Source organism: Rattus norvegicus, chromosome 8 (genome assembly GCF_021556685.1).
Source record: "Rattus norvegicus strain SHRSP/BbbUtx chromosome 8, alternate assembly SHRSP_T2T, whole genome shotgun sequence".
Lineage (NCBI taxonomy): Eukaryota > Metazoa > Chordata > Mammalia > Rodentia > Muridae > Rattus > Rattus norvegicus.
Genome location: NC_141541.1, coordinates 73,705,970 through 73,729,865, shown reverse-complemented (window position 1 = coordinate 73,729,865; position 23,896 = coordinate 73,705,970). Strand labels below are relative to the sequence as shown.

Sequence of the window (23,896 nt, the reverse complement as noted above, 5' to 3'; positions counted from 1 at the left end):
ACTACTGAAGGACAAATGGGGGTAGAGAAAGATAAACAGGAACTCGGCTTTCTTAATCAAAATCTCTCAAAACAGCTTGGGAGCTGGAGTGGTGGCGACAGTTATGAATGCTTGCTGCCCTTTAGGGGACCAGGGTTCAGTTCCAGCAGCTCCAGAGGATCCGAAGTGTCTGCTCTCTGGGGGTACCTGCTCTCGTGTGCACACATCTGCCCACAGACACATAATTAAAAGTAACCCAAATCTATAAAAGTAAACCTAAGAGTTATAAAGAGAGAGGCTCTAAAGCCAGCCAGTTGGGTCAGAAATGATGTCACACACCTGTAGTCCCACCTCCTTGGGAAGCCGAGGCCAGAGGCTTACCTGAGCCCACATGCTGCAGTTTGTGTCTGTGTGGGACACAGCTGAGGCCACTGTAAGAGCGCAAGTGTTGATGGCTTGATGATGGCTTGGTCCCAGCTGATGGCACTTGGGGATGGCACTTAGGAACCACTAGTGGTGTGGTCTAATAAAAGTTACATCACTAGGTGCACGCCCTTGGAAGACGTGAGGATCCTGGGACTCTTCCTTCCTCTCTCTGCTCCCAGCTGTCTCGAGGTAAACAGCTCTCTCCCACACACCTTCCCAGTAAAACTCTGCCCCACCACAGGGCTGAAGCAACCGGAACCAGAGATACCCAGAGATACGGACTGAAACTGTGAGCTGAAATCTTTTCTCCTGTTTCATGTGTTTTGTCATAGTAAAAGTGACAAGTCTAACCTGGGCAACATAGTAAGACCCTGTCTGAGAAAAACCAAGCCAGAAACTGCCCTTGGTTATGCACAGCTATGGTCCCAGATACTCGGGAGGTTGGGCCACAGATCACTGATGCCTAGGAGTCTCTGGTCAGTCTGAGCAAGTGAGAGACCTATTTCAGGTCAATGCGCCTATTTTATTTATATTGCGTGGGAGTGAGATGATAGATCTGGATACATCTTATTAAACGAGTTATTTATTTACTTATTTATTGAGACAGAGGTTCTTAAGGTCTGTATCTATCCTGTAATGGGTGGACGGAAAGAGAGATGGATGTCTCTGTCTCAGGGAAGGTGGGATGGGAGTATCCTAGATACCCACAGAGGGTTAGAGGTGGGGGTAGGGAGGGACAGATGGGGCTAAGAGTGTCTGAGGTCCGTGCAAGGCCATGGGGGTGGGGAGGCAGGTTCGTCTGAGAACCCTGTGCCTGGAACACAGGAGGTGAAAGGAGAGGAAAGGAGTGGGGTTGCTGAGAGTGTGCTAGGCGTTCCTCTCCCACTCCATAATTGGAAACTCGGCAGGGCACAGAGGTGTACGCCTACAGTCCCAGCACTTGAGAGGCAGAGGAGGCTAGAGGATCTGGAGTTTCGGGTCAATGTAGAATACATAATAAGACTCTGACTCAAAACAAAACAAACAAATAAACAAAAAACCCCAAGGGCTTAGGATGTGCCTCAATGGTGCACTTGTCCATGGCACACAAGCCCCTGGGCTCGCTCCTCAATGCCACAAAATAAATTTAAAAGTTGATGTCTCACACAAACTAAATGGGATGGAGGAAGGGAGGGAGTGTGAGTGGGCCTGCTGCCTTGCACCTTATGCCTTCTTCTCTGAGAGCACTTCTCAGGGTGAGTCGTCCCCCAGTCAGCACCCCTGCCCCCAGCCAGCCCCCAGCCAGTCCCCACCCAGCCCCCCAGCCAGTCCCCACCCAGCCCCCCAGCCAGTCCCCACCCAGCCCCCCCAGCCAGCTCCCGCCCCCAGCCAGCCCCCGCCCCCAGCCAGCCCCCAGCCAGCCCCCAGCCAGTCCTCCCCCAGCCCCCCAGCCAGCCCCCAGCCAGCCCCCCGCCCCCAGCCAGCCCCCAGCCAGCCCCCGCCCCCAGCCAGTCCCAGGAATGGACTGCTGTTGTTACTGCGCCTGCTATTAAGACACATGGAAGCTGAATGGAGACTCTTAGTCAGCTGGCGAGGAGACAAGCTTGAATGATCTCTGATCTGCAGTGAAGGCTGTGAAGCGGCTCGGGGCAGCAGGGTTAGGAAGCTGACTGGCTGGAAAGGGGAAAACTGGCTCTGCCCAGGTAGAACTTGTGGGTAATTCTGCAGCCACCTCTGCTTGTAGTTCACGTTGGTGAAGTTCAGGGTCCCTTTGTGTCAGGCTTTGGTTCCTCCAGGCTGTTGAGCTCCCACTAGGTCAGGTCCTTGGATGCTCTGCCTATGACCTGAAAATTCGTCTTGCAGGATCTTGAGGGAAATTTCCTGTCTCTCCTGGGAAGCAAATGTTAATCTGCCTCTGAGTATAGGTTGCTAACTGTTCTTCCTTCCTTCCTTCCTTCCTCTTTCTTCCTTCCTCTCTCTCTTTTCTTCCTTCCTCTCTTTTCTTCCTTCCTCTCTTTTCTTCCTTCCTCTCTCTCCTTTCTTCCTTCCTTTTTCCTTCCTTCCTCTTTCTTTCTTCCTCCCCTTCTTCTTTCCTTTTTTATTTCTTCCTTTCTCTCCTTCCTTTCCTTTCTTTCTTCCTCTTCTTCCTTTCTTTCTTCCTTCCCTCCTTCTTCCCTTCTTCCCCTTTTTTCTTCCTCTTCCTTTCTTTCTTTCTCTCCTTTCTTTCTTTCTTTCTTTCTTTCTCTCCTTTCTTTCTCTTCTTTCTTTCTTTCTTCCTTTCTTTCTTTCTTTCTTTCTTTCTTTCTTTCTTTCTTTCTTTCTGTTGTTCTTGTCTTGTTTTTCAAGTTAGGGTTTCTCTGTGTAGCCCTGGCTGTCCTGGAACTCACTCTACAGATCAGACTCACCTCTGCCTCCCGAGTGCTAGGAGTAAAGATATTTGTCACCACCACCCGGTGGCTTCTTGTTTTAAAACATTTATTTAAGTCTTCTCTGACTGGGTTTGTACCTCAGTGGTAAAGTGTTTGCCTCGAATGTGCAAAGGCCCTGGCTTCTATCAGCTCTGGAGGGGAAAAAAAATCTAATGTATGTACGTACGATGCAGATACATCACCACACATACAATACAAAACATACATGTATTTTCAAAATATATGCAAGAACAGAATGTACTCGATCAAGTATACGCTATATATTTATATACTTATAGTTGGATGTCTTTCTCCTGTGGGTCTCAAGATAGATAATTTATGGAGGGTGGGAACAATCTTGAGGGTCACATCATATACTGAAGTACAGCCATATACCTCGTTGAATAGGTATAGGACTAGCTATGACTGAGGTTGCTTTTAAAAGTTCTCTCCTCTGCAATTTTTAGTAAACAGTAAAAGCCATGCTTAAAATTGTAGTTTTTAACTTTTAACTTTTTTTATGTGTATGGGTGTTTTGCCTGGACGTATGTCTGTTTACCATTTATGTGTAGTGCCCACAAAGGCTAGAAGAGGGCTTTGGCTCTTCTGGGATGGAGTTAAGGTTATGCACTGTCCTTTGGATGCTGGGAACTGAACCCTGGTCCTCTGGAAGAGCAGCCAGCTCTCTTAACAGCTGAGCCATCTCTCTAGTCGCAGAGCTCTATTTTAGAACTCAGAAAATGGTCTTATTTCCACAACACTATTTCACAATGTTCCAGCTGGTTTCTCCAGCAAGCGACAAGATCAGACTAGTGTGTGGATGGCACGGAGGCTGGCAGAGGGTGGGGTCTGGGAGAGCCAGTGAGGGGCCACTGTAGTAGTCTGGGCAGGAAGTACCAAGTCCTGGCCTGTGGCAGGCAGGATTGGGCTCTGTAAGATGGATGGCAGATCTGTTAGTCTGGGGATGTGGTAGGTGTGGAAATGTGTTGCTTAGACAGCTCTCCAAGAAAGGCCTTCAGCCTGCTGGTGTAGGGTGCAGTGGGCATAGCCAGCTCCCATTGTCAGTCCACTCAGAGTCTGTCCCTACTTCACCTAGGACCATGCCCCACTGTGGTAGCCTATATCAGGACCAGAGCGAGCCAGGTGGCAGAAGACTTAGCTACCTCAGTCCAGAGGGATCACCAGCCCCAAAGCTTCCTGTCGGCTGGGCAGGGCCTGCTTCAGAGTCCAGCATCTCCTCCCATCTTGTGCACCAAGTTTTAACTTAGCATTGGCTTCTCTCTGAGCCTCGCAGGCCTAAGTGTGGGTGGCCTGGCTGAGAGTTTCAGAGGCTCCGTGATGTCTGGGAGAAGAGGCGGGGGCAGCTTTGACAGACTGGTTGAGGAGTGGTTGTAGTTTTGCCTGGTGGAGTCTGAGGCTCAGTAGAAAGCAAATCTCAAAGACAGGCCTGAAAACAATTGTAAGTCTGCAACCAAATCAGTCAGGACCGGAAATGGCAGCTTGCAGTCACCCAGTGGAGGAGTAGGTAGGAAAGGTTTTTCGGGAGAGTGAACTCACTCAGGGAGGATTTGGAAAGAAGGCACAGGACCCACCCTACAGCTACTGTATCTTCTGGCTCTGTAATGGATGCTCACAGCAGCTGTGTGGTTGGGAAATCAAAGCACAGAGAAACTGTGAGGTCTGCCTGGAGCCTTAGGTGCAACCAATTAAAATGCCAAGCCCTGCCTTCACTGCTTACAAATGCTCCCTAGCTCACAAGAGGGCTCAAACCACAAGAGGAATGTCACATTGGCATACTGGCTGTACTGGTCCTGAAGGAGCAGTGTACCTAAGCAAAGTACCTGGAACTCCCTTGTAAGACCAGTGTGACTAGAGCTGTGGTTGGGCAAAAGTCTGAGACAGACAGAGTTCCAACTCTTTGGCATTTGTTAGTGATAATCAAAGGTGAGACCCCCAGCTCCCGTGGTGATGCACACTTGGGATCTGGAGAATTGGAGCTTTTCTCCTTGTAACCAGAACTTTTATCCAACTGAATGTAATTGTCACCTCAGAGGCTAGTTAGTCCTGGAAGCTTCTAGTTTCTGTAAAATCTAATCTAGGCCTAAAATGTTTTCTGCCTCTGAGACTTAATGATGAGTAAGCTGACACTCTCTAGTTCTTTCTGAGCTCTGGCTGGCTGGTTCGACTGAGCTGTTCTGCCTCAAACTCCTCTCCAAGCTGACTGATTCAATCTGGCTTTTCTCGCCTTCTTCTGAATTGCTTTGCTTGGCCTCATACTTCGACAATACGCTGTAATTTTCTAGCTCCTTCTTGGTCTCTGGCTTGTTCTGTCTTCATCTGTGTCTAGCTTACTCTCTGTAACCTGTCTCTGTACAACTGTCCTAGTAAAAGTGCCTCCTTTTTTCCCCCTCCTTTTCTCTCTGCACTGCTCTCTGTTAAGTAGCTTCCCTTTCTTCTCTCTTTTCCTAAGAGTTGGGCAGATCCTATTCTGTCAACTCTTTCTCTGATTCATCACTTTGTCTACCACTCAATTAGACATCACTTTCCAACACAGGTGCTTCCTTCTACAAACTTACTTCATTGTTTGGATTAAAGGCGTGTACTAAAGTTGAGTGGGGGATTAAAGGGATGAGCTAAGGGCTGAGCCACTCAACTAGAAACACAGTCTCGGGGTTCCCAGTGTGATGTGATCGAATATCCAAACATCTCTTGCCAATTCTTTCATGTGTTTGGTCCACCAGATGTCAAGTTGATGGATCACAGCTCCAGCCGTGATCCATGCATAAAGAGAGGTGGTGCATTTATGGCCAAGGGAGGGGGTTTCTCTCCAGACATTCTTAGGTTTCAGAGTTACAGCGAGGCCAGAAAGGCACTGTTCCACAGTGACCCAACATACTGTAGGTGGAGGAGCCATGCAACCTGAGTTTCCTGCTCTGCACTGCTAGCAGCAGGCACCATGGGTGAGCTGGAAGAATGGTGAGAGCTGCCTGGAGATAGCCCCTGGTTTTGGCACCAAAGCTACAGGCTGTGGCATGTCCCTCTCAGAATCCCCTGGTTCTGTGGACAGTACCCTCCACTCCCCTCTGCACCACATTGCCAGCTCCCAACCACATCCTCAGTTGGTGTCAATGACTCTGCTGAGTCTATCTAATGGGCCATCTAATGCGGTGGTGAGCTTCTAGGGTTCTACAGATGGTGATGTGCACGGACTTCAGACCTCTAATGCAGTCCAAATTCAGAAGGTAGTTTTCCTCTCAAGATGGCTCCTGGCTACAGCACACTGGAGATCTTTGGGAGTTGAGGGAATTCCTTTTCCAAAGCTGGATCACTGCTGATTTCAGAGCTCCTCCTATAGATTGAGGCTATCAGTCTGCGAGGGCCAGGGAACTGTAATAGCAAGCTCTCTATCCCTGTGTGTGTAGTGTGGGGATGGGGTGGGGTAGATTCAGCCAGATGGTAGACGGTACTGTTTCTCTTGATGTTGTCGAAGATCTCTGGGGTTCAGAGGACCCCACTAAGCTCCTGATGAATCCCAGAGTCACCTGCAGTCACCCACCTCAGTATATAAACCTGTTGCCTTGAAGTAGCCAAGAGCCTTGGTTTCTATTTAAGGAGGGGTTTCACTGTGGATCTGGAACTCACCATGTAGACTAAGCTGGCCCCATGATCACAGACATCTTCCTGCTTCTGCTGTGCTAAAGATCAAAAGTATGAACCACCATGCCAGCTTATTTAAAATGTATTGTGTGTATGAATGAGCATGGACATGTGTTGGCACACATGGTGAGGCAGAGGACAATGTGTAGACATATTCTCTCATTGTGAGTTCTGGGGTTGAAGACAGGTCATCAGGCTGGTGTGACAAGGGCTTCTGCCTGCTGAACCATCTTGCTGGCCCACAATCTGTTTTACGATTATAGTTAAGGTGGTAATTTTTTCTAGCTTTATATCGATAACTTCCCATGGCTGTTAATTTTTCCAAAATGTTGATTATAGCTTTCTAATGTGTGTGTAGATCATATAAACTTTCTAACACGTGGACTGAATAAAATCTCTTACATATAGATATTTCAACCATCAAATACCCTCTTTGTTATCGAAGACACACCTGTATGTGTGGGCAGAGGCCAGAGGATGCCCTGCAGCCAGTATTGAGGTTACAATATCAGTGTGTGTGGACACTCATGACATTGTACATGGGCACTGGGCTATCTGAGGTTACAGGCCTGCGTGGACACTCATGACATTGTACATGGGCACTGGGCTATCTGAGGTTACAGGCCTGTGCACATACTCTTGACGTTGTACATGGGCACTGGGCTATCTGAGGTTACAGGCCTGCACGCATACTCTTTTTTTTTTTTTCTTTTTTTCGGAGCTGGGGACCGAACCCAGGGCCTTGCGTTTGCTAGGCAAGTGCTCTACCACTGAACTAAATCCCCAACCCCCTGCACGCATACTCTTGATGTTGTACATGGGCATTGGGCTATCTGAGGTTACAGGCCTGCGCGCACACTCTTGACGTTGTACACGGGCACTGGGTGATCTGAAGTCCTCATGCTTGTTCACTGAGCCATCTCCCAGCTTCTCAAATACCCCACCTTATCTCTTGAAAGTATACACAGAAACGCTATCGAATCAAAACAGCTTCATGGTCATCCAGGGAAGGAAGGTGTGTGGAAAGTGAGGGCTATACAGAGTCTGGAAGGTTTCTATGTTGGATGAAGAGCTGGAGACAGGTTATTATTTTCTCCATTAAATACATTAAAATGTATTCTCCATATGTATAAAAACATCTCTATCAGGTGATCTTTCAGGCTAACATCTGTCATCCTAGCACTTGGGAGAGGGAGGCAGGAGGATAAGGAGCTCTAGGCTAGCCTTGGCTCATAATGAGTTCAAGGCCAGCCTATCCTAAATAAGACTCTAACAAGCCCCATTTGTGGGAAGATGAAAAGTGTGTGGCAGTCAGCAGGTAACAGCCAGCTGTGCCTCACTAGAGCAATGGAGCAGCTCACCTCACATCGCACTGGCCAGCAGCCCAGAGGGGCAGCAACACTCAACACAGGAGCCGCTCGCTGAAATTCAATTTTTATTCCAAATGTAATGTCTAGAAATACAACAGCTAATACTCAAAATGGTGTGCTCAACTGGAAACTAAAAGAGCTGCTGTGTAGGGAGTGGCCAGCAAGCTGCCAGCCTCGATACTCTGGTTATGCTCAAGAAAACATAAAAATGACCGTGTTCCTCTTCCAACCCGGAGGTGCAGCAGTCTTACAAAGCAGGAAAAGAAAAATGTCACATGACCGACCCCAAGCCTTCGAGATGAACACAGTGTGGAGAAGACTTTTGGTAGCAAAATTTTCACAATTCTTAAAATGGGAGTCTTTAAAAGTTCTTCAAATTCAAAAGTTTAAAGCAAAAATAAACGTGGAGAGGGGACAGTCACACTGGCCTAGAAGGGCTGACGCCTGTCATGAGATTGACAATCAGTCCTACTTCCAGAAGAGTGAGAACCAGTGTGCCCGACGGACCTGAACTGATTGTGCAGGAGCAGGGTGGCTCGCTGTTGGGCCCTTCTATGGCTCCTCCTGGCTGAGGTCGAGCTGGCCCTTCTGCACGTCCAGCTCCTCTGCACTGACCACCGACGGGTCGATGGCAGCGTACTTGGTTCCATGGAACTGCAGCAAATGTATCTGGAAAGAGCAGATGGCTTTGGTTATTAGGGCTTTGTTTTATGGTGCTGGGATTGAAGCAAGGCTTCAGAGTTCCATACAAGGGCTCCACCACCGTGCGGCCCCCATCCCAGTGCTGAATCTTTCTGAAATCACAGAGGCCAGAGAGCAGCACTGGTGTCACTCCTTAGGGCTCCTGCCCCCTTCAGTGAGTACTGTCTTCTTGTTCACCAGAACAGGGCATCGGGTCCCTGTTACTGATGGTTGTGAGCCCCCTTAGGGCTCCTTTAAGAAGTCACAACTTACTTGGCGTGTGTATGTGTGGAAGGCAGAGAGGCTGTGGAGCTAACTGTGTCCTCTGAAGTGTCCTGCACTGAACTGGTTGTCGGCTTTGGTGGCAGTTCTTTCACTCGCTGAGCCATCATGGCCCTCCACCTGGCCTTGGAGACAGTCTCTCAGTGGCATCAAGCTTGGCAAGTGGGATAGGCTGGCAGGCTAGCCGGCCCCAGGGTCTGCCTGTCTGTCCCTCCCCGGGCTATGCCATCACACCCGCTTTGGATGGTGTGAACTGAGGTCAGGCCTTCCTCGTCACATAGCAAACAAACACTTTACCACTGAAGAATACCCAGCACCTTCATTTGTCAACGACTGTCACAGAGCAGAAGGTGTAGTGTGCCAGTAACAAGCATGGTGGGAGAATTTACACTAGAGAAAAGCCAGCAAAGAAACAACATGGGTCTCACTATGTAGCTCAGACTGGCCTTGAACTTAGAGCAATCCCGTGTCAGCTCAAAGTGCTATGATTGTAAGTGTTCACCACTGTGCTGACCAAAGAATCGCTGGGACCATTGCCCTCAAACTGTTGTGTCAAAGCAGCTTCTCCTGCCAAGTGTTCATGGACACTGCCCTCCACCCACATTAACTCCCATGTTTGTGCATATGTGCATTTGAGGGCGCATGTGTGTGGGCTCGTGTGTGGGCTCATGTGTATGTGCGTGTAGAGACCCATGGTTGATCACTCTTCATCTTAATCATCGAGGAAGGCAGGTATCAATCAAATCCAGAGCTCTCTAACATGGTCAATCCTTTGTTTAAAAATGTAGAGGGCTGGAGAGATGACTCAGAGGCTAAGAGCACTGACTGCTCTTCCAGAAGTCCTGAGTTCAATTCCCAGCAACCAAAAAATGTGTAGAGGAGATTTGCCTACACACATAGGCCTATGCATCATATGCATATAGTGTGCACTTGGAGGCCAGAAGAAGATGCTGGATTCCCTGGATCTAGAATTTCATTTTGAGCTGCCAAGTGGGAGCTGGGAACTGAACCTAGGTCTCTGGAAGAGCAGCCCGTGCTCTTAGCTGTGTTGAGCCATCTCTCCAGCCCCCTGATAGTCAGCTTGCTCTCGGGAGTCCTCGGAGTCCACCTTCCCAGCCTAGAGGCTCAGCAGGCATTTATGTGACTCTGGGCGTCTGAACTACAGTTCTCATTCTTGCACAGCCCCATCTTTGCAGCCCTTCATAAACCTTTTTTTCTTTTCTTAAAAGTTTTTTGCATGTTTTGCTCACGTGTGCCTGGTGCCTGTAGAGGTTGAAGGTGCCGGATCTCTTGGAATTGGGGTTACAGGTGGTAGTAAGCCATCATGTGCGTGTTGGGAATCAAACCTAATCCTGTGCACAGAAGCACCTGCTCTTAATCACGAAGCCATCTGGCCAGCCCTTCATACACATCTTTTTTTTTTTTCCTTCGGAGCTGGGGACCGAACCCAGGGCTTTGCGCTTCCTAGGTAAGCGCTCTACCACTGAGCTAAATCCCCAACCCCCTTCATACACATCTTAAACAGCCCAATGACGCTCCAACTGTGGACATTCAGTGCGGTCTTTCCAGTCTTCGCTACTGTGGCTAACGGCATGATGGGCGTCTCTGGGCATCGGTTTCTCTATGGTTAGGACTGCCTCCTTAGAATCTACTTCTGCAGTAGTGGAGAGCCTTAAAGATGAGGCTCGCTCACTGGGAAGGCGCCTGATGCTTCTTGCCAGATTATCAAGGCAGCCACTTGTCACCCCATCTAGTAATCTCTTGAGAAAATGAGGTGTTTTACTTTTGCCATTAGTGTGCAATCAGATCAAGAAGTCATTTTCTGAGACTTGGAGGGCTCCATTTGGATGTGGTGTCTTGCTCTGGCTGCATTCCCTGTCTCCAGGAGGCAAGGGCCACCATACTAAGGGCCACTTGCACCACAGTGTGTGATGCAGGGCTGATCTAGTGGAGCACCGTTAAGGAGCACTAGGGGTCTCTAAAGCTCACATGTTCTGGGCCCAGGCTGGACTTACCTGCACATAAAGATTGACCTCTGCACTCCTGCACAGATAGGGGAAATTGCCTCCTGTCTTAAGGTGAGCTCTCCGGGCATTAGGGTACAGTTTGTACATTTCTTCCTTGGCTTCCATTGACAGTGCACTCTGGTCAAACACCTTTGAAGACACACAAGGCTGAAATCTCAGGCATTCTTAGTTCAGTACAAAAGTGTCACCCCATGTTCCTGAGTGCCAGAAATTGCCTCCTACTGCTGTTCCTGGTCATGTCCAACTCCAATCAGAGAGGCTGGGCGTGCAGCTGTGTGGTACAATGCTTGCCTAGCATGTGCAAGCCCCCCCCCCCATCCCCATCTGGAAAGTAAAATTCTAATTCCAACTCCTTAAGACCTCAGCTGTAGATCTGTTGCCAAATGTCTCTTGCCTCTCATATGTAGCCAGTTAATGAAATATTAATAGTAAGTAATCACAAGAATGCCAACTTCAAAAACAATGAAATCCTGGTCTAGAGAGATGGCTCAGAGCTAAGAGCACTGGCTGCTCTTCTGGAGGACTCTGGTTAGGGTCCCAGCACCCACAGGGCAGCCCACAACTGCCTGTAACTCTAGTTCCAGGGGAATCAACGCCCTCATCTGGCCCCATGGCCAGATGGTGCACTTACATACACACAGGCAAAACCATCCATATAAAGTAAAACAATCTTTTTAAAAAAAGACTAAAGGCAGAAGTTCAGACTCTTTCTGGGAGGAGGTGTTCTGGAAGCTGAGCACACGTGGCTTTGGACATCTTTCAGATGCTCTGAGGCATGCATACAAAATAATTTTTGAAAATATTTTAAAGATAAGTATATGTGTATTTTGTGTGTATATGCATGCATATATGTGTGTATGTGGAAGCTAGGGGTCAACCTCAGATATCTCTCGATGGCCTGGAACTCACAAAGCAGGCTAGACTGGCAGGTCAGCCAACCAGGAGCCTGCCTGTGTGCGCCTCTCCAAGGGTGGTATTACAGGGACGCGCCCCATGCCTGGTGTTTATTGTTTGTTCGTTTGTTTTAATGCAGGTTCTGGGGCTGGAGAAATGGTTCAGCTATTAAAGGCTGGACTCAAATCCAAAATATCAGAATGTTAAGTAAACCAGAACCCTGTGTATTATTGGGGGAAATGTAAAATGATACAGCCATTGGAAGACACTGTGTCAATTCCTCAGAAAGTTTAAAGTAGAATTACAGGTGTGCCACTATGGGTGTGGGTAGCCGAGGAGACCAGAGGAGGACACTGGGTCTTCTGGAGCTAGAATTATGGACAGTTGTGGGGAGCCATGTAGGTGCTGGGAACAGAACCTGCATCCTCTACAGAGCAGGAACTGCTCAACTAATGAGCTATCTCTGCAGTCCAAATCCCAATATCTAAAAAGCGAAGACTCTGATGCTTTTACACCATGTTAACTGACACATCCGCAACAGCCAAACATCTGGGTTGGAAACAGCCTAGATGTCAAGGAGATGTACAATGTATGTAATAGTATCATTCAGCCTTAAGATAATGATATTCAGACACATTGTGGGGCCAGTGAATCTTTGTTTTCATTTAGAGGTGTTTTGCCTGCATGAATGTCTGTGTACCACCTGCATGCAGGCCAGAAAAGGACAGCGGAACTTCTGAACCATAGTTAAAAATGATTGTGGGGGCTGGGGATTTAGCTCAGTGGTAGAGCGCTTACCTAGGAAGTGCAAGGCCCTGGGTTCGGTCCCTAGCTCCGAAAAAAAGAACCAAAAAAAAAAAAAAAAAAAAAAAAAAAAGATTGTGAAGCCGGGCAGTGGGGGCACACACCTTTAATCCCAGCACTTGGGAGGCAGAGGCAGGTGGATCTCTGAGTTTGAGGCCAGTCTATAGATCCAGTTCCAAGACAGCCAGGGCTACACAGAGAAACCCTGTCTTGAGGAGATACACACACACACACACACACACACACACACACACAGAGTTGTGATCTGCCATGCCATGTGGGCAACTGGACTAGAACCCAGGGTCTGTAGAAGAACAATCTCTTTTATAACCAGCGAGCCACCTTTGCAGAATGAATCTTAAACAAAACCAACAATTTATTTTTAATTATGTGTGTTTCTTTGTGTGGGTATGTGCATGTGAAATCACTAGACCTTTAGAGCACCTGTTGGTGAGAAAACAAAATGCTCCAACCCAAGGGCTGGAGGTGTCTGGCTGAGTGGCAGAGTGCCTGTCTAGCACAAGAGAAGTATGGGTTCTGCTCCCAGCACCCTAAACACCTCCCCCCATGCTTACTTAATTTGACTTTATTTACATGTTGGTATTTGGCCTGTGTGAATATCAGCATGCCACCTATATGCTGATACCTGAGGAGGCCAGGAAGGATGAGATCCTGTGGAAGTGGAGTTACCGATGATTATGAACCACCACAGAGGTGCTGGGGAACAAACCTGGGTTCTATGCAAGAACAGCCAGTGCTCTTAACCACCAAATCATCAACTCTCCAGACTCTATTCTTTAACTTTTGGTGGGGGAGAGCTGAGGTAGTCTATACCCCTGGCTAGCCTAGAACTTGCTATGTAACCAGGTTGTCTCCAACTTCAGCATCTTCCTGCCTCTCTGCCTCTGCAGTGCTGGGATCACGGCATTCACCAGCACCTAGGACAAGAGTGTCTGTCACTCTTGTCAGCAAAAACCCAGGATGAGCAGTAGGTTACTGTGAAACTGAAAAGGCCAAGGTGTATTTGAAGAAGCATGGTTAATGTCCAAATAATTATATCTTGGCTATATATTTATAATGGCAAGTACCTGTATTATTTCAAGAGAAACTTACATCCATGATGGTGACAGGGATATCCCGAATTTTATGAGGTTCCACATAGGAATTTTGACAATTGAGAGTTAGTCTTGAAGCCAGTTCACTTTGACCCAAACTCTCCAGCTGCAGGAAGAGACAGAGATGCAGGTAAGAGTTTGCAGGAATTTTGTTTCCGTGCATACAGAGGGATGTGATGTTGGGGATGTGTGTGATGGAAAACCCACCAATGAGAAAACACAATGTATCTGAGAGACTGCGATCGGGGACTCTTGGGCAGTGGCCTTTACTATTGTGGCACCTAAGTCAGGCCCTATAAATGCCATGGGGTCTTCTCACTGCCTGTTCAATGCAGGTACACCCTAACTTATGTGCCACGAAGGTGACAAGTCAGCATGTAGGACCTCAGGGACCTTCTGCCCGGGGTTCTGAAATGCCAGAGTGCAGACTTGTTTGTCACATTGACCTGAATGGTTCAGGAGGGAGGGCAGGTAAACACTGATCCTGGCTGGGCATGGTGGCACATGCCTGCAGCCCAACACTCTGGAAGTGAAGCCTGAGGCCACCACATACCTCCTCTCTCAAGAGACAAAACCTCTCCCCGCCCAAAAGGAGCCAGATTCTCAGATGCCCATCAATTCTAGATGCACTGTCTAGCGTGAGGCCGTGGAAGCTTTTGTTCTTGGAGACAGTTTTGCTGTATATCTAGGTTGGCCTCAAGGGGGAGACCCTGCTGCTTCAGCCTCCCAAGTACTGAGACTATGGGTATACGTACCATAGACAGGCAAAAAAATTAACTTTTAAATAAAATTTAATTTTATGTTTAAAATGCAGGTGTCTGTGAGGCCCGCTGAGGGTGATGGATCCCCTGAAGCTAGAATTTCAGGTGGTTGTGAGTTGCCTGACATGGGTTCTGAGAAGTCAATTTGAGTCTTCTGCAAGGGCAGTTCAGACCTTTAACCATCTCTCCAGCCGATAAGCTGGTGCCCTCAGTGACCAGAATATTGATTTCCCACAGCGGGTGTTACCACCAAAGGTGGTGCTGAGAACCAAACTCACATCTTCTAGAACAAAAACAGTGCTCTCAACTACTGAGTCATCTCTCTAGTCTCTTAGATTAATTAACTAGTTGTTTTTTTTTGTTTTTTTTTGTTTTTTTTTTTTTGTTTTTTTCCGGGGCTGGGGACCGAACTCAGGACCTTGTGCCTCCCAGGCAAGCGCTCTACCACTGAGCCAAATCCCCAACCCCTGTTTTTGTTTTTTAAGATGGGTTTCTCTGTGTAGCCCTGGCTGTCCTGGAACTCACTCTGTAGACCAGATTGGCTTTGAGCTCACAGAGATCTTCCTACCTCTGCCTCCCAAGTGCCAGGTTCCTGGGTTTAGGCCCCAGCAAGCATCACTCTGCTTTCTAAGTTGCTGTTGGGTTTGAATGTGCAGCAGCTGCTGGGAGATCTTGATGCAGCTAAGCCCTGACCAGAAGAAGCAGAGTCTGTCTGAAGTACTACAGTTAATACAGAGGACGGCTTCACAAAGACCTCCCCTGAGCACACCACAGATGATGGACCCCCTTTACACGTGCACGGAAACCCCAGTGGAAGTGCCTACAGTGTCACCGTTCTTACCCTGTCCACCATGAAATCGATGGCATCAGCCATCATCGGGTCCACTGGGCCAGAGGAAAAGTTCCCCAGAACTATTTTCTTGAGCATAAACGCTGGCATCAGCCAGAAGCTGCAAAACAAGGACAGAGGCTGGTGACTGACACAGAAAAGGAGAGTGATCTTTAGCACTGAAGAAGCTCCATCACAGCAGGACGCCTGGAATCCAGAGGAAGGCTGAACAACCAGCCTGAGTTACACAGTGAGTCTGAAGCTTGTGTGTGTGTGTGTGTGTGTGTGTGTGTGTGTGTGTGTGTGTGTGAGAGAGAGAGAGAGAGAGAGAGAGAGAGAGAGAGAGAGAGAGAGAGAGGCACGCGCGGGGGGGGGGGGGGGGATGATGACTGAAAAAGAAAAAAAATCCCAAGAATTCTTCAAGTAGGTTTACAGATAAATGAATGCTTAAATAAAATGGAACTGATCATTAAACTAGAGGTCTTTAGGTTTACAAGACTTGGGTAATCTTAGCAGTGACATATATATATCTTGAATCTATTCGCAAAGCTAAAAATATGTTTGGGTCTGTTAATAAACAAGTTTTCTTAAACTGTGTGCATGTAGAGAAACAGTTTAGGGTTGCTTTGTTCTTGACCTGAACCCAAAAGTGAGGTCACCATGAGTGAAGATTGGAACTAGCATGTAATTCTATATAAGCAAGATTACAGAAAGGAATTGCGCTGCATTCTGATGAAGACATCATAAAATCATAAAATATAGCTTACTGAAAAGAACTGTCTAAATTTGGCTGTTTCTGTAAAGTTTGTTTTAAACTATAACTCTGTTGTTACTGTTTGGCTGCGACTAGAGAGCCTGGCTGCGGGAACTTGCTGTACAGAGTAGCCAGCCTTGCTTCTTGCTCCACAGCTAACACATGGTCTGATGATCTGCATTTCAAGGAAGGAAGCAGGAAACATGAGCGAAACGCAAAGAAAGGCACAACTATGAAGTAAGTACGAAGACATTCTGTGGTGAGGGAAGTTAAAAACAGAATTTGTTTTCTAAAAAGGATTTGTTTGGGAGAATAATAAATTGTTCATCCTGAAGTAGAATGGTTAGATTGCTCCAAATGGTACAAGAAAGGCAAGGAAACACCACAGCGAGTAACAGAAAGCTTGTGAAGGAAAACCTGAAAGAGGAAACCGAGATTAAGGAAGCTGGGCAGTTGGGCCAGGCAGCTGCTTCCCCTCTGGCCAGGCCTGTGGAGGTCTCGGGTGTTGGACATTTACAACATGGCTTGCTTAACTGACAGAATAACAACCTTCCCCACAGAAAGACTTCCTTCCAAGGAGTAATTCACTCTATCTTTGCGGTGTATTGACTGTACATGCCGTTACCAGGAGATGAAGGAACACTGACTGATCAGGCGAGGCAGGAGGGACCAGTAGATCCCCAGTGGCTAACAACACCCATTCCGATGATGAGACTATACCGGGACACAACCGATGGGGAATGCCTCCCCGGGAGCATTACTGGACATGAATGCTATCAGGCTTTAGGAAGTGCTGAAGGGTTTCCCAAACAAGAGACTCAACCAGATCGGGAGCAACAACAAAATGCCAAAGATCCACTTCAGGTCCTAGAGAGGACAGATCAGTGCTGACCGTGAGGTAACACAACATGTGGCATGTGCATATTTAAAGCAGAATAAGGGCTACAATGTGGCTTGGTTGGTAGAGTGCTTGCCTAGCATGCAAAAAGCCTTGGGGTTCAATCTCCAAGACTGCATAAATTCGGTATAGTGGTTCACACCTATAATCCCAACACTCGAGAGGACCGGGACTTTTAGGTCACACGCAGACAGCTGGAAGCCAGCCTAGAAAACATGGAACCCAAAACAAAAACCCAACAAAACAGAGCTGGGGAGATGGGTCAAAGGGTAAAGTGCTTGCCCTTCAAGCGTGAGGGCTGGAGTTCACATCTGTAGTGCCTGAGTCAATGCCGGGAGTGTGTGGGAGGTCAAGGCAGGGGATTCCCCGGGTAAGGTGGCAGCTTCTAGACTCTGCCTCTATCTGAGACAATGATGGTGGAAGATATTAGATACCAATCTCTGCCTCTGAACACATGACTGCCCCCCTCCACACCCCCATAAAAATCAGAATAAGAGAGATCTATAAAGGATTGAGGGAGCATTTGTACAAACTTGTTCTGGGGGAAATGATGTCACCTTTATGGTGTTTAATAACACACAGCAACTGCAGGAGGAGGGAGCCAGACACAGGCTGCCTCCTTGCTGGCTGCTGTATTAGACTGGAGGAAAAGCTCTCTCCAAGCACTGAGGTGCCTGAGGCAAGGGACTGGCACACCTGGGCCAAGGCGGAGGAACAGCAGAATAGAGCGCTCTAATGTGAAGGTACGAGGGCTGGAAGGAAGACTGGGAGGTTCACAGACACAGAAAGACTCAAAGAACTTACGACACTATACAACTGCCCATAGGAGTCCTGGGTAAATCTGACAGGCAACAATGACTTGATTTCCTGCTGGATATTAGTACTATTTGTTCAGAACTGAAATATTAGGTAGCCAGGACAAAAAAATAACACTTTACAGACTACTTACTCTTCTGATGAGAGGCTTGGAAAGGCAGAGGCCATCCTTTTGTAACCTTCAGAATGCAACTCTGGAAGTCAGCCCAAAGCATAGGTTCTTATAGATGCTAAAGTGCCTATTTCCCTTCAGGGACAAGATCGCCCACCTACCTATCCCACATGCTCAAGTAACCTTTCCACCAGGACAGCTCAGGACAAAGGTCCAGCTGAACAACCTGAAGTCACCGAAACAGGTAACAACAGCCCTGGGATGGGGGCAGACAGGGCTCAGAGCAAGACAAAGTTTAATTCTCAGATAGAACTGCCGTAAAAGAAGGGGCAAAGATCCTCAACTCATCACCCTTGGAGAGAAGGGTCAAGCCTCGTGTCTTTTTGTAACTAGACTTAGTCATTTTATGTGTAAGTGGTTTATCTGCGTGTATGTCTGTGCACCACATGCTTGTACTAGCTGGGCATAATGGAATGAGCCTTTAATACTGGCAGATGTCTGAGTTTAGTGAGATCAAAAAAAAAAAGGAAAATTTTTAATATCTATAAATATAAAATCCTGCCAGACTCCACATAACATCAGAACTCAAAAGACACCTTCGACTGAGTATCAAGGTCTAAGGGAATAGACTTGGGGAGAACCTGCTCTCCTAATGCCGTTCATTTGCTGACAACTACTGCTCTTGGAGATTACAGGGACCCCCTTCACAGTTCCAGGAGAAAACAATCCCAAGAACTATTTGCACGTAAGTGGCAGGACAGAGAAGTAACTGGATTATTTAGCCAACACTGGGCACAACCTGCCTTGTGCTAAACCATAGACACACACACAACTCACCTACTCACGGTCTGCTTTGTCCTAAATACTGTACTTCTCAACCTTCCTAATGCGCCAACCTTTAGTACAGTTCATGTTGTAAATGAAATAAAAATTATGAAATTCATTCCATTGCTACTTCACAGCTGTAATTCTGCTACTGTTATGAATTATAACCCAAAAATTTTTGGAGATAATAGGTTTGTCAAAAAGGTCATGACCCACAATCCTACAGGCAAGGATGCATTTGTTGGTATTTAAACAAGTTCAGGCGGCATCTAACTAGATATGGGATAAGTGACTGTTTTTGTTTTCTCCCTTTGCAGAATTTGGAACCCAAATAATGGGTTTAAGGTAAAACCTCTGTATGAGGTTTTTGTTTTTGTGGTTTGAGACAGTCTCGTCTTGTCTGTTATCTTAACTAGCCTCAAACGTCTGACAATTTCTCCTCCACTGTTCTTAGAGCTGGGACGACAGGCTCATGTCACCACAGCTTGCTTCTACCATGAGGCTTTTAAGTGACATTTAAGTCTAGAAAGAATGAAGTCCCGAGGGCTGAGGCTGGAGTTCACTGTCTGAATACTTGCCTGGCAGGCACCAAAGCCTTAGGACAAACTCTGCGTATGTTCCCTCCTATATCCTCTCCTTCTTAAAGAGGAAGAGGAAATTACCCAGCTATTCTACTGGCTAGTCCCAGTGCGAGCTATGAGTTACCTCTGCACTGAATTGTACTACTCTTGCTCCCAAATGATGTCTCTGACACCAGGCTCCCAAGCAGAACTGTCTATAGACCATTCATTCAGCTCTCTGGGCCTCTCTGATCAGACTTGCTGGGCATGTGGAAAGGCAATGAGCAGGATGTAAAGTGAATAAGTCAAAAAAAAAAAAAGATTACAAGAAACCCAGAGACAGAGCAATGGCTCAGAAGACACAAAATGCCATCTAGGAAGTTAGTTTTAGCCAAGGAAAAGCAGGTTGTTAATATCTTGCAGTTACTAGTGGGTGCTCAAAGCATCCCTAGGTGATCATAATCTACTGTCATGGCTACCAGAAGGATAACCTACTAGTTAGAAAGCTGGTCTATAAAGCAAGGTGAAGGCTGCTAGGGTTGGTCACAACTCAGTTCTAACTAGATCTCTGGCTCCTCAAATTGATTTATCTCGATATAAACCTTCACATATTGATAAAGAAAGATCTAAAGAACAGGACTCTCTCTCTCTCTCTGCGTGTGTGTGTGTGTGTGTGTGTGTGTGTGTGTGTGTGTGTGTGTGTGAGAGAGAGAGAGAGAGAGAGAGAGAGAGAGAGATGCCAGAGGACACAGCTGTCGTCCTGTATCACTCTTTGCCTTATTCTCTTGAAACAGGGTTTCTTACTGTTTTTAGGTTAGGCTGTCTGGCTAGCAATCTTTCTGTTTCCACCCCTACCGGACCTGGCAGTGGGGCTACAACCTCAAACATCAGGACTCACACCTGAGGTGTCCTGACATGGCTCATAGTCACACAAAGATTCAAAATAAAATGTTAAAATCAATGAAAGGATGGTTGAGAGGAGCCTGGTACTTACTGGTTGCTACTAAAGCAATTCTACTACGTAAATCTTTCTGAAGAACAGGACATCGAGTGTCATGATCACACCATTATGAACTAAGTGTTCTTGTCTTTCCACTGGTGATCACCCCTCAGGGCAATAACCCAGAAAGGAAGGAAAGCAAACTGTATGATTTATAGCAGAGCATAACAGAATATTGGGGAAACCCACAGGAAACTGTGTCAATTTAGAGAGATGATCTTACAAGATAAGCAGGACAGGACAACATGTTACTGTAGCAACAACATCTGTTACTGTAGCAACATCTGTTACTGTATCATGACTACATGCCAACCCAACTGAGTAAAGACTTGAATGTGGCATTCACAGCATTTTCTTCTAGTCAACCTCCTATTCCCACTGCATCAAAATCCCCTCAAAGCCTACATTTAAAGATGTACATCCTTACCTGTTTGCAGTCCATGTTTGGTTGAAGATAGACGTGTCACTGAAGGCATTGCACAGGATCAGAGAGTGCACTCTGGGAGACTTGTGAGTGTATTCAGCAAATTTCTGAGCCAAAAAGCCTCCCAAAGATGCCCCAAACAGATGGACCTAATTACAAATAAACATAAGGCAGATCCTAAAATACTGAGTTGCTTCATTTGCTGTTAATCACAGAATATGTCATCAAATGTCTACAGCAGTTATAAATTTAACAAATATTTTATTTAAATAAATATATTTACCCCATCAAGAAAACAATCTAGGGGGGTTGGGGATTTAGCTCAGTGGTAGAGCGCTTGCCTAGGAAGTGCAAGGCCCTGGGTTCGGTCCCCAGCTCCGAAAAAAAGGACCAAAAAAAAAGAAAACAATCTAGGGGTTGGGAATTTAGCTCAGTGGTAGAGCGCTGGCCTAGCAAGCGCAAGGCCCTGGGTTTGGTCCTCAGCTCTGGGAAAAAAAAAAAAAGCAAAGAAAACAATCTACTAGAGAGTTAAAACCATGACTCAGCAGTTCAGAGTGCTTGCTTCAGGCATGAGGATCAGGATTTGTATCCCAACAGATATGTGAGAGCTGGTGTTCTGAACATACCTGGAGTCCCTGACCCTGCCTCAGGGGAATGACAGAAACACTTAACATCCTCTGCTGACCTCTGAAGTACATGCATCTGTGCATATACACACACAAGTAAGTAAAGAGAACAAACCCCTCCGGAAACAAATCTGGGTATGGTTGTGGGGAGTGGAGGTGAACGAATGGGTACCACTGCTATAGCACTGCCACGCCAAGGACCCATGGGGATGGCAAATCCTCCCTCTGGACCAAATATAAGTGTTGACAAGAAACTGACCTTCAGCGTTTTATCCATCAGTGTGTGCACACTATCAAGCACAGCTTCCTCCTCTGGGATGACTGCTCCCCTCTACCTCTCACCTCCTCATTCAGTTGCATTATAGTAAATAATTTAAAACCTGCCTCCTTGCTCAAGGTGTACAATAAATTCACTGATAAACTGCAGGTGCATCTGCATCAGAGTGCAAAGCCCACCAGAGCCCAGCTTTTCCCTACTCAGGTCTGACCTTCCTTCACTCCCTGTCACCCGAGTCAGGTTTCTAGGATATAGCTACATGGTTTGCAGGGAGTGATGGCTCATGCCTCTAACTCTCCCAGCATTTGGGAGGTAGAAGATCCAGAGTTCAAGATCATAGTTGACTACATAGTGAGCTTGAGACCAGCCTGGGCTACACACACACACACACACACACACACACACACACACACACACACATATACACATTCACTCTGATCTAATACTCTGGAAACCAAAACCTTTTTGAAGACATAATTTTGATAAAGTCTCAGATTTAATAGCACTTTGGATTTTCAGATCGGGGACATTCAGCTGGTAAAATGTATGCAACGAGCCCAAGATTTGAGATGTATATCTAGCATTTGAGACAGGGATACTCAACCTGTGCTGACCCACACTGCAATGGAAAGAAGGGCCACATCATATATCATTATACTGGGGTGAAATGTTCAAAGCAGATAAGGTCATAGAAACATGACAGATTTGGTTGCAGGGCTAAGGGGAAAATGGGGAATTACTGCATCATGGGAAAAAGTATGTGTTATGTGTAGATGCAAGCGCAGATGTCATGGCCCGCTCGTGGGGGTCACAGGATGTAGGAGGCCCCGAGGTCCTTGTGCTCACAGATAAGCACTAGGGAAACCAGGAATGTTAGGCACACAGGGCTGTCTCTTCAAAGGCAGAGATATATAACCTGTTTCCGCCCAGGAGGCTGGAGGGTAGTTAGTAGCCTAGTGACTTCCGTGCTACCTGTATGACCATACCAGACCCTTAAGATATTACACGTAGTCAATCTACAGAACCCATCTTTATAGATGATGTCACAGGTAGTTTATGAAGAGTTTCGATGTAGTCTGCCTTACACAATATTGGGCACACAGGATGAGCTGATTATCCCCAGGAAACTTTTAATTGTGCTGTGCTTAAATAAACTGCCGTGTGAGACTACAGTGGCTACCGGGCTGTGTTGAGCTAACTGCTCCTCATCTTCCTGAGACTGTTCGTTGGCCTTGGTGGTCACAGAAGCCTTCCACGACTGGCGTTAATGTTCAACTGACAGCACAGCCACCCACAGCCAGGGGCTCTCTTCATCTGTCCGGGGTCCCTGGGATGGCTTGGTGGCCAGTTCCTTTACAGTGCCTTTACCGTCTTATTGACCCAATAAATTTCCTTTTTGGGATGGTGGGGAAAAAAATGCTCTGAAGTTGACAGTGTTGACAGCTACAACTTTATCTGGAAATCTAACACATGTGCCTACTTTATTTATTTATTTATTTATTTATTTATTTATTTATTTATTTATTTATTTTGTTTTTTTTTTTTTTTCGGAGCTGGGGGCCGAACCCAGGGCCTTGCGCTTCCTAGGTAAGCGCTCTACCACTGAGCTAAATCCCCAGCCCCACATGTGCCTACTTTAAAACGGTACATTGTGTGCTTTGTGAATTCTATCACAGTAAAGCTATTTATTAAAAAATAAGACAACCTTAACCTTTTACAGCAGTCACACTCCAATCACACTCTAAGTCATTGGTTTACTACTCACTTTATCCAACTGTAAGTGGTCTAAAAGTTTTCTGAATCCATCACAGAATTCAAGATGGTCCCAATAAACTGGATACTGCAACTGAAATAAAAATTTTACTTTATGTTAAACATTTAAAATGCACGGCCTATTTGAATGGTTCAGGATCACATAACACTTCCCACTGCCCAAGCTTTGTTTCTTACTTGAGTTTGTGAAAATAACATTTTAAATTTTATTTTTTTAAAGATTAATCTCGGGGCTGGAGAGATGGCTCAGCGGTTAAGAGCACCCGACTGCTCTTCCAGAGGTCATGAGTTCAATTTCCAGCAACCACATGGTGGCTCACAACCATCTGTAAAGAGATCCGATGCCCTCTTCTGGTGTATCTGAAGACAGCTACAGTGTACTTATATATAATAAATAAAATAAATCTTTAAAAAAAAAATTAATCTCGCTGGGTGGTAGTGCACACCTTTAATCCCAGCACTTGAGGGGCAGAGGCAGAGGATCTCCAATTCTGAGGCCAGCCTGGTCCAGAGAGGAAGTCCCAGGACAGCCAGGTCTATACAAAGAAACTCTTGTCACAAAACAAAACAAACTCCTTATGTGTCTGTGTTTGAAAGCCATATGCGTGCGGGTGCCAAT

The 23,896-nt window shown here is 46.6% G+C and overlaps 1 protein-coding gene across 3 annotated transcripts in view; it reads right to left on the bottom strand.

The window, feature by feature from the left end:
* Nucleotides 1-7,869: 7,869 nt before the first annotated feature.
* Spg21 (SPG21 abhydrolase domain containing, maspardin) overlaps nt 7,870-23,896 on the bottom strand; it is a 29,005-nt gene continuing 12,978 nt past the window's right edge. Inside the window, 6 exon segments of one of the 3 annotated variants that reach the window (NM_001413543.2) lie at nt 7,870-8,488; nt 10,798-10,938; nt 13,621-13,728; nt 15,225-15,333; nt 20,605-20,750; nt 23,270-23,350. In NM_001413543.2, the coding sequence (NP_001400472.1) occupies nt 8,372-8,488; nt 10,798-10,938; nt 13,621-13,728; nt 15,225-15,333; nt 20,605-20,750; nt 23,270-23,350 (702 nt within the window). In that variant the 3' untranslated portion in view covers nt 7,870-8,371. 3 annotated transcript variants of the gene reach the window in all.